The sequence below is a fragment of the Branchiostoma floridae genome, chromosome 18 (assembly GCF_000003815.2).
Source record: "Branchiostoma floridae strain S238N-H82 chromosome 18, Bfl_VNyyK, whole genome shotgun sequence".
Classification (NCBI taxonomy): domain Eukaryota; kingdom Metazoa; phylum Chordata; class Leptocardii; order Amphioxiformes; family Branchiostomatidae; genus Branchiostoma; species Branchiostoma floridae.
In genome coordinates, this window is record NC_049996.1 from 14237087 (window position 1) to 14248928 (window position 11842).

Below are 11842 nucleotides of genomic sequence, written 5' to 3' on the forward strand. Positions count from 1 at the left end.
TGCCTCCAGGTCATAAAAACTTTCTATGAGAATGATTATTTGGTAGTTTTCATCCCTATATATCATATGGTTCTAACTGTTGACATGTAATTACATAATGTTGTAAACAAATGATGAATTTAACTCCCCTGAGATGTCAAATGATATATATAAAGGCTGTGAAATATAGCTCAATACATGCACACATGTCAATGAAATTTTGTATGGCAATCCATTATGTTTCTGCATATTCATAGTTGCTATATTATGAAATTTATCTTCTACCATAAATTGAGATAAGTTTGCTGGGATTTAATTTTACAGTAGGAGGACAGCGGAGGCATTTTCTTATTTTATATGCTTAGTGCAAGGCCTCAAGGACTTCTTCTTGGAACTGAAGTAATAGTCACTGTAGACTAAGCATCTCTCTTCCCTAAGCCAGAAACATCAGGACTTAGGCAAGTTTGACTTCACTGACTCAATAGGCAAAGCAGGGGTTACAAAGACTGCTCAGGAAATTCCCCACCCCATTATTATAGTTTAGATCCACTCACACTACTCTTGTTGCAGCAGCATTCAATTTCATTACTTTGTGATAAAAATTGGCCTTTTACTAACACTAGTTCACCTGTATCCACAGGGTAACCTATTTCTGTTTTTTTAAATTAAAAACAGCGCATTTAGAAATATGAAATGAACGGTGGTTTAAAATTGCAGTATTTTCAGATATTGTGGCATACCGGTACAACTAGTTTGTCAACTTGGTATTGCTAAATGCCCTATATTCAAAAACAACAGATATAGGCTACCCTGCAGATAAACTTTGGTGAACTACCATTATTTACTTTAGGAAAAACTTCTTCTATAGAACATAAATCAAAGCTATATCATACAAACATGACATTTTTGTACTAGCTCTACATGCAAGTTTGTGCATGTAAAATTGGTGTGGTGCAAGTATTCTCGGGCCAAACTTGCACCAGTGAAACTTTGTTTCATCCACTGTTACCTGACATCACAAAAAGCTAACCCACACCAAGAATACTACCTGTCCTTGCAAGGTAAAAAGTAATATCTCACATTATATAAAATGACATTCAATAATTGCTGGTATTTTTTCCATCCATCCCACGGTATGTATTACATTACGGCGACATTCAAGCTGCTTCTATTATACTGTCAGAGATAGAGAAAAGCAGTCTCCTGAGCTGACGTGGATTCATGGTTCCATTTTGTGAAGATAAGTTGCGCCTGATATAATTCGACAGTATGAAGAATGACTGTAATGCACTGATATAAGTCATAGCTTGGCAGTGGCATTCAAAAAATACCAAAACCCTAAGTTGATGAATGTAAGTTGAGTTATTTGTCCCTCAATATTTAAAATTTCTATTTCAGAATGTGGTTTTGGGACAGTTGTTTAAATGTGTTTTATATATATATTTTGTTGTCACAGTATTTTGCTATAATTGTAAAATCCAACTGTACTGTTGTAGAGTTTACTGATTGGACTTGGTCCAAATCGTTTAATCTTAATTATCACTTTTATTCATGATGACTAACATAAAAAAACAACAGTCTTTCTTGCAAAAATAGTTCAACCGACTTCTAATTACTAGGTAATACAACTTGAGTTCTTTAACAACTTGATTTCCTATCAATGACCTAGAAGCAAACAGGAAAATCTATACGTTCACCTGAAAAATCAATATATTGATGTCACCAATTTGTCCCTACCACCAGGTAAAGACTAATCATGTTATCTGCTTTACAATGATTTATTGGTCTTTCAGACATGAGCTAGGATAAGCCTCTAATCCATTACAGAAATTGCATGTTCATTTGTTGAAAGGTTGAGTTGACTTAGCACCTATATTTTGAATGGCAGCCAAAGCAGGACAAAAGAACCTGTGCTGCATTGTGGTATCACAATGTATGGCTTCTAAAAGTAAAGTTTTGTTGAACAAAGTCTAAAGAAATCATTTTCAGAGAAATTTCTTCTGAAGTTTTAAGTAATTGTGTAAATAGATTGGATGAAAACTGTTTATAAGATACATTGTTATCAAAACGAATGAAAAACTCCTCTGCAATTTGCACCATAAGCTGCTATGGGGGCTATGTCCAGATCATGATTACAACAACCTACTGTTGCAAACACCTACACACATACAAAATGTCATTAGGATTCACATATTAATCCACACCTTGGTTCATCAAACACATAACATACTTGGGTAAAGCTACATGTACATTGTAAGTAAAACTCTATACACTGAAAATAAAGTTCAAAAGCGTTCAATTTGACCGAATTGTGACATTTTCTATATAAAATGACATACAAAATGTCATAACGATTCACATGACTGTTCCTCTTAAGGTGTAACAATAACATACTGTTCACCAAACACACAACATACTTGATAAAGCTAAAACTCAATGCACTGAAGATGAAGTAAAAGTATTCAACATTGCCCAGACGTGACATTTCCTTTTCCTGGTTGACATCCCCTTTGTAAATGTCAATGTGAAGGACGGGAAAGATCAATCTGACAAAGGTAACAGCTTGTTGAATACAAATTGGGTTTTCAATGCCGAGTTTTGTCTCAGGACATGTTTGTATCAAAGGTTGTATTGGAAATGCACCAAGTTTAGCCAGGGATTAAAAGTTCTGAGATAAGTTGTAACTTGTATAGGTCACACAAGGACAGGTTTGCCTGACAAAACCTGTGGAGGACACTGAAATTGCACAATGTACACATTGTATAATTACATATCTTTATAAAATGTACATGTAGGTCCATGCTCATATCTATTTTTGAACTCCTAACAGTTTCTCGTTTACACTATTACAGCTGCTACATTTTGTAGGATGAAGAGAGGCGTGAGAGTGGAGCCAGGTAAATGTCATGGGGGTTATGAATAGTTGCTGTGTTCACTACTATCATTATCAAGTTTGTTTGTTTTTGTCTATGTACTGTTTATGTCATGCCTACTGTGTCTAGTTGTTGTAATAATTTACCCCACACTGTAAGATCAACGGTATTCAGAGGTGCTACTGCTAAGGGGTAACTCTGTAATGTTGATTTAATGAATAAAGATTGAAAGATTGAGAGATCAAATCAAATCATATGAAACATGCCACACTTATTACATAGTTTCTAGTAACAAGAACAAAGCAGGTTCAAGACAAAAGATACAAAAATCAGAAGTTGAACTGCTACAGTACCAAGGATTATCAGGGGGCCCAAACTTGACCATGACATTAGCCTTTGAAAGAATGATCGCATGATCACAATGAATCAAGCCATTCTTAATTTATCAATCAATCAATCAATCAATCAACCAATCAATCGCTTGCATATCAAGCCATTCTTAATTTATCAATCAATCAATCAATCATTCGCTTGCGTCATTAGTTGATGCGTGGCGGCTACAGACAGTTCGGACAGCTAACAACAACTGCTAACAAATGCACACTCAAACACACAAACACACACAGAGGGACAGAGACATACCCAAGACATTATATGTTTTATTCCTCTTAGCCATTTTCCAATTAACTTAAACTCACCTTCCCCATCATCGGTCCCATGGAAGATTTCCAGGTAGTCGAAGGAACAGTTCCTGGAGTCCTCCAGCTGAAACTCCACAAACTCCAGTCGGATTCCATGTCCGGGCGGCGCCCAGACGGTCCAATCACAGTGCTCCCTCTTAGGGTAGTTGTAGGGGAAGAGCGGAGTCTTGATGGTGCCTTTGTGGGTGGTGAGGTTCTGCTTGCAGTTGGACTCTATGCTTCACAGATGGACACATGTGGATTAAAATTCTAAAGAAAAAACTACAAAAGATAAAAACTTTGAAAAACAAGCAGAAAGCATGGAAAGGGAAATATCATATCAGCCCGAGTTAGAAACCTTATGCAACGTACATCATGTCTGTTCTATGCCTGTCATACGAGGGGCGTGCAATTAGTAATGGTCCTGACCCATTTCCCATAGCAGGAGATTAATGAAACTTGGCACAGTTATTAGTCTTTCTCTTCATAGGAATCACCCAGAGTTATGCATTTCTCCCATCGTTTGATGCAGCTCTGGACACCGATTTTGTAGGACACCCCAGGTTGGTCCTCCAACTGATGCCTCATCAATGGCACAAGAGGGACGACCCGGTCTGGGAGCTGTTTCCACAGACTTCCAGCCACGTTTGAATTCAGGATGCCAGCGTTTTACAAGGTCATATGATGGGGCATCATCACCATAAGTTTCATTTATTTCATCAAAAGTCTTCTTTGGTGTGCGTCCTTTCAAATACAAAAACCGGATCACTGCGCGACACTCAACTGGTTCCATTTCACACCTGGTCCATTTCGCACCTGACTCAGTTCAAACACCAGTAAATCAGAAACCACAATTAGTTCAGAGCTGTCTTTTGCAACATAAACCATAGAGATATGAATTATTACACATACAAAATTTCATTTAGATCAGACAACTGGAAGTGGGTCAGGACCATTACTTATTGCACGCCCCTCGTATGACAATGATATCTGATGTAAGTTGGCCTAGTCATCTCTGCCAAACACCTGTCAAATTGGTCAAACACATTGGTCAACTCGGCCAGGGTTGGGTGCTGGGTGGAGTTTTTTTATTTGATTTGATTTATATATTGATGATATTTGACTGTAAATGCTCTCAGACTAAAAGATTTAAACATTGGCAGGTGCCACCATTGCGTTGAGTATCAGTTATAGCACTTGAACAGATAGTATACAAATTAAAAACACTATGTCTGAAATTTCCAACAATTTTTGCCTCACTGGAAAACAGACATTTCCAATTAAACCAATTAAAACCAGCCAAGAAAGAAGTCATGGCTCTTTCTCATCCTAAACAACCTCTTTAAAAACAGTGCGCCTTTGTTGGCATTGACAGCGACAAGGAGTTAGATAATTTAAATGCTCTATTCAATATCTAAAATTTCACAATTTTGTATCACTCAAAGACACTTGAATCAATTAAAAGTACAATGTACTACCAATGAAACATGTGGGCTCTGCTAGTCTGCTTCCTAAACAACCTCTTTAAAAACACTGGGCCTTTTGTTGGCATTGACAGCGACAAGGAATTGGATAATTCCCCTTTGCCCCTGTTGTCAATTATGTCCTGGTTCCCATCCCGCAGTAATTAAGGCAGCAGACAGTTGACAAACCAGAAGGGAAATAGTTTACGACAGGTCGTTCGGGTTAGCCCCAGGTTGTGCCCGAGTAGAGATGGGAAATAACAAGTAAGGATTTCGGATAATCCGGTTGCTTTTCCTCATGCAGTCAACACTTTGTCTCTTAGCAACAGGATTTGGCCGAATCATTGCGGTTAACTGTTTCTCGGAAGTGCGTCAAAGTATAGAAATTTGAAGACAACAGCGCTGTGATTTATCTTAGACTGGTTTCCATCCAGATTCTAGCTCTGGCTCATACCTCTTATCTCTTCCCTGTTAAAAAATTCTGGAACATATCCCCATTTAAACATGTTACCCTCAGTGACATTGTTAATTAGTTCAAGTATATTTGTGTAATTGGGAACAAACTTTTGAAGAAGCTAAGTATACAACAGAATGCCAGTCAGCACTGAAGCCATTGCACATATACAAGCATGTGTAACTCAGACTCCACCAGAACTCTAATGCGTATACTTTATGTGGGTATCTACATTGTAAATGCCAATTGTTCTGTATCATAAAGAAGCAGACTATTTGGATGGTATGTGATCAAATCAGCAGCCCTGAGCTTACAATGTAGATAGGATGCATAGTTATTACCAGGCTAGAACAACTTGACTTTCACATACACCTGAATAAAGAGAACATACATATATGATTGTGGAGTTCGTCTCAAGAAAACAAGTTAACGAGCTTACTGGGACAGTTGTACAGCACCCTGGCTTGGATCACGTCACCCTGGCTCAGACGCTCCCGCTGTCCTATAGTCACACCTGCGGATGAAAAAAAGTATTGAAATTCTATTTCTTAACTAGAAAAGTTCGTCAGTATTGGTGAGAGCCATTCTGAACCAGATTCGAACTGTAACTTCCAACACAAGAAATTGGACTGACCCAAATTTTTGACTGTCTGACTCCAGTCTTTGTAATAGAATGAGCAATACGCTGCTGCAGAAAGTCTACACCAAAGAAATAGCACAAGTACTAGCACAGAGATAGTCTCAAGTACCTTGCCAGTACTCAGTGCCTTTAACCAGATTTTTGCACAAAATGTTGCAGAATCATTTTGTATTTTCAGTGTGCAGCCAAAGATGTGTGAACCTGCTCGACAGAGCCGCATGAAAGCGCAGTGTGAAGACTAGCCAACTGCTGCCTACCCTTTTTTTCCATTACCCCAGCAGCAGTAAAATCAAATACTGGATACTGCTACAACTTAGAACTCACTTAAACCATACCAGGATAAGAAGTATTTATCAGAAGGACAAATTTTTAGGTGCAATGTTGTGCATATTAGCAACATCATGGTGCTACTGAAACAGAGGTGTATGGACCATGTCCTTGGTGCTGAACATGCCTTCCATTGACAATTAAGCACACTCAACTTGATAACCGGTTGAAACAAATGCACAGACATGTACTAATCACCACCATCTAATGATCTACAACCAGCACTTGTGTGTACACAATTTAAAGAGGTAGTTAGCAGTGACTGTTCATACATTTGTGCCCAATATCAGGTGCCTACAATGTATGTACCTAGTACTCCATCAATCAGGCAATCTTATTTGCAATCTTCACTGTTTTATGAGTAGTACATAGAGTGAGAATCATACTAGATATTTCAGCTGGGGAGTTGTATAGGGAAATGTTGGATCTTTATTGGAGCTCAACAATTTTGAAGCCAAAACTGACAAAATCCTCTATAAATATTATGTCATGATATTTACAGAAACTTTTTCGCACATTTGCTTTATTACGATGATTTCATATTCCTAGCTTTCATAAACAGCATAAAAACAACACGCTAAGATGTTTTTATTTTGGTTGGCACCAATATATAACTGCTATCCAGGTGTAAACAAAGATAGATCACAGATTTTAGACACATCCATAGTACACAAATTAAGAGGTTGCAAATCTACTCCAGGAATAATGTAAAATTGTTGAATTCACTACAATACAACTTTGTAAACAAACTTCACTTTAAAAGTGCCATTATCTCACAATAAGTCAGCCTGAGTACCATCCTCTGTGGTGACCGCTGGCCCAGTACTTTTGCTTGCTAATCAAGTAAGTCGAAGTATTGAGCCAGTGATCACTACAGAGGATGGTACTCAGGCTAACAATTAGAACCTTTAAAATGCAGTTTATTCCTTTTTGTACCTACCATCTTGTAGAGGGACGATGGTGTCCCGCCCGTTCATACTGAAGGTCTGTTTTGGGTAGTGCATGATGGAGTAGCCAGCATTTATTAAAAGCACAAAAACAACACACTACAAGGTCCTCTTAATTTTGGTTGGTACCAATGAATAATTTCTCTCTCTGTGTAAACTACATGTAAGATCACAGCTTTTCTACACATTCATATGACACACTGATATCTCATATCCACCCCAGGAATATGGTTAAGAGATGCAATAGGGTGTATTCAACTATAATTGTTTGTAAAGAAAAGAAAAGAAACTTGACTTTAAAGATTGAGGCAGCTGTACACCTGGTTTACCTACCATCTTGTAGGGGGACGATGGTGTCTCCATCATTCATACTGTACAACTTGCAACATGTTTCGAATTTTTGGATTTTTTTTAAAGTTCAAAAAGTGCGATCTTCTATCGACAAAATGCGGTAGTATGATGAAGTAAATTTCAATATCGTACCGTTTGTCTTATCCAGAATATTTCCTATTTCAATGCTCGTAAGTTGTAAGGTGCCTTTAACATCTACTTTACTCCTTTTTATACATGTACCTACCATCTTGAAGAGGGACGATGGTGTCCCGCCCGTTCATACTGAATGTCTGTTTTGGGTAGTGCATGATGGAGTAGTAGTCATACTCCTGGCCCAGCGAGTCGATCTCGTACACGGACTTGCGGTCAAAGTTCTCGTGTTTCTCCCTTCGGATGTTCGATTTCAGGATCTTGATGTACTTGTCTCTGTCGGGTCTGTGGCGAGGGAGACAAGGGGAGATTAATGGTGTCCGTGTTTTTCGATAGAGATGTCTGTTGTGTACATGGACGTTTATTGATCATACATGGTAGGTGTGAATGGCCCAGTTCACAGGGTTGACATGACACTATATCAACCAGGCTGAGCTGTCAGGCACCATTGGCTATCATGAATGCTCACACAGTCATAGCCACTTCTTTCAATTCAATGTAATGTAATCAGTGCACTAGTGTACAGACTGTGATAGAGTGCTCGCTTTGCATTCAGGAGGCCATGGCTTTAAACCCTGGCCTGGTGATCACAGACGATAAATTATTAATTTTTTAGCCTTTTTTCTATGCGACCTTCCATCAAAGTTTTCATCATTCTATGCTGTCTGAGTGGTGCAAATACTTTTTCTCAGTTAAATGCGGCACTATATGTCAGCAGATATATTTTGTATTCAATAAAAACAAGGCTAAATAGTATATACTATGTCCCTCTGTAGTATTTTCTACATATTAAAATTCAATGTTCAGAATGTATTAACATGTGCGTATTGAAAACAGCATCTGCACTTCAAGCCATGACTGCTGATTTCTTTGAAGTTTGAACTAAAAATATATTTCGGGAATGTTTCAGAATATTCATATTGCCTTTATAACTCCTTATTCTTGCACCATGCATATTTGTCAAGATACTCATTTATTGTATTCAACAAGAGAGATTCCATAACCAGTAGATTTCTACTGCTCTCAAATACAAGAGACAGAACAAAATTATATCAACCACAGCTCGAAAACGCAGATTTCCGCTGTGCAAATCCGTGTACACATGCAAGTAAATCCAGAGTTTCCACGGGTTTCAACGGGTGCCCACTGTGCGAACGTGACGTGCCTCTACATGGGGCACCTGTGCAAATCCGAGTAAACGGACCACTCGCGTGTGCATAACGTGCCCTCTATGAGGAAACCTGTGTGCGCGAACCGTGCAATCTTAGTACACGTGTGCGTACGTGTGGAAACTAGCGACGTTTGCTTTTGTGTGAGAATGACGGATGCATAAATTAGCGGTTAATTATCACCTAATTATCTCCCCGGGCCTCGACTGCGCCACAATTACCCTTTGTTATTGATAGCAGCGTCATTTTCACTGCCCCGGCCCTTCCCAGCCCAAAAATTACCCTCCCAGCTTCCCCCTTCCCCTGTATATAAATTATAGTGTGTTTGTTTTATTCTTTCTAGATGTGAATTAACTTTCGTTGTTTTTGCAGTTTTAAGTATTATTTGAGAGTTGACTGCTCCTGATGCGTTCCTCCATATGTACTGGCTGTCGATCCTTTGGCTCCCATAGGTTTGTCGGTCCGACACCAGTACTTTTGGGTTTTATTCGCAGTCTCAACATTTTGAGTTCACTCTACTGTGCTGGTTGATGACATAAAACTCCCGTAGGTCTCTGGATTTCAGCATTCCTGCTCTCATCCGTACACCTCCAGCTGGCCTTTTACACAAAAAGTTGCTAGTCCAGAGCCTATACATTTACACAACCGCAGCAGATTTTCTAAGCGTGAACAGGCAAGTTCGTAACGGTGGTATCCAATCCATCGTGAGACGTGTAGGGCCTCCACGGAGACGAAGGAGCTCCAAATCACCTAATCGGCAGCTACGACGAAGAGCTAACAGGGTGCGTCAGCCGACCCGGCCCGGGCGGCGAGAAACATCGCACCGACAAAGGGCCAACCCGACCCTCGGTGGTCGGGAGGCCAGATGTTGCTCTATAAAGCAGAATTTGGTCCCACGGCGTCGGCAGTAAAATTCAATTCCATGGCGAGATAGTGTCCAGTCTTGACGTAGAATCATTTGCAAGCTTTCATAAAGTTCACCGCGCTGTCAGTCGTGCGATCAAATACTTAGCTATTGGGGTCGGAGCAGCGTGAAAGCACTCTGAATGAAATGAGTCAAGATCTGAAATGACAACTGTGAGGTTTGAAAATGGAGACACGTGTGCTGATTGGTCCTCATTCCCAAACACCCATCTCGTGTGTGAAATGCGATTGGCTACATCGGATGGGTATTTTGAATACAGACACAATAAGTCGTTGTATATACTATTTGTGTGTATACGGCAAACTCCTTCCAAAGCAAATTTCCTCACCCGGCAAACCTTTAGTCAACGTTGAGAATCGCGAAGGAGGCTATAGGACACGCGCGTCGGAATACCGTGTTTTCAAGCTTAGACAAAACACTGAGATGTGTATTGGGGGAGGGGAGCTTGTGGCAGTCCAGTAGTTAACTTTCGTGCTTTTTAACTTGCTTATTTACCTCTAACGGACCGTATTTCCCATTAGTAACAGAAATTTGATTAGCTCATGCAACTTGGAGCTTCCGCACAATTGCTATGAAATATCTGAGAAATGTTACTAGCGCACGTATTCGCGATCGGCTCAATATTCGACAAAACTCAAGCCAGGCAGACAATCTCCCTATCGATATCAAACAAAAACTACACTGTTTGTAAATGTGAAATATGCGAAGATTGAAGTTCTCCATAACATTATTAGCTTTGTAATATTTTGAATCGATTTTTACGACAAACAAGGAGTCAATATAATGCAAATCCAACATGGCGCCGGAATAATGCGGCGTTATTATAAACAAAGCCGCGCCGACCGACCAAATAACAACACTTCCAATCTATGTATTGATAGGCGTCGAGTTTAAAGCCTCCTTCCAAGTTGGCTGGGGAACATATACATTGCCATTGATCATTTGTTAAAGCTTTGTCCGTTCTATTTATGCTGTTTCTTCGAATACACGAATCACATACATTTGAGATCAGTAGTCTTTGTCCCGCGTTCCCGCTTGACTGACAAATTACTGCAAACTATAAATCACTGTATTTGTTAGCCCAAAACAAATAAAACAAGTTCTTTCTGTGATCATTTGCGACCTCTATGTTAGTCTTGTACATATTCCACGAATTAATACGTAGAAAGAAAAACAGCTCTTCTTAGCTTTGAGCTTTTACGTAGATGACACTTGAACTAACTCAATACACATATACATTTAATGTCGCATAGAATTCGAAAACATTTCATATGAAGTAAAAGACATTGGGCACACTCCGTTGAAATCTAATTTTTTTGCTTCTATAGTGTAACTCTTACATGCAATCTGTATATCTAGGTAACGTAGTTGGTTGAGTTTCGTATATACGGCACGATTTTGGTCACTATAGGGGGATTGCAATGCGTTGCAAATCTTATCTCGCGTACTGTTGGCATCGGTTTCATTATTGACTTTCCCGCAAGTACAGACCGAAATGTGGCAAGGGTTTCAGGGATTTTTAATTGACAATTCACCAAACTGAATTTTCAGACACTTCTCAGCTCTCCATTGTTAACGATAATTGTGAAACACGGTAAGTGTACAACAGTGGGGCGCGTGGACTCTTCGCGTGCCCTATCGTGCGCACAGGTTTTCATTGTAGGGGCACGCGGGAACAGGCAGTCCGTGGAAACCCGTGCCCACGGTGATAACACGTCAGGTTCCACCATCGTGCACAATGTTGGGAACTCGTGGAAATCTGCTTTTTCATGCAGTGAACAATGCTCTTTAAGCTTGGCTTCCTTATACCCCCCTCACATAAGGCGCAATTCGATCGGACGACAAGACTGCTAGCTCTAATTTACGAGGAGGCACGACCCTGATGCCGACGAAGAAATCGCA

General features: G+C 39.6%; 1 protein-coding gene across 1 annotated transcript in view; it reads right to left on the bottom strand.

The window, feature by feature from the left end:
- Window positions 1-11842, bottom strand: part of LOC118405444 (bone morphogenetic protein 1-like) — a 117565-nt gene that overhangs the window by 26062 nt on the left and 79661 nt on the right. The window contains exons 5-7 of the mRNA XM_035804944.1: window positions 7941-8131; window positions 5889-5963; window positions 3551-3766 (exon numbers count right to left, since the gene is read on the bottom strand). Of these exons, the coding sequence (XP_035660837.1) occupies window positions 3551-3766; window positions 5889-5963; window positions 7941-8131 (482 nt within the window). The remainder of the gene's footprint in view (window positions 1-3550; window positions 3767-5888; window positions 5964-7940; window positions 8132-11842) is intronic.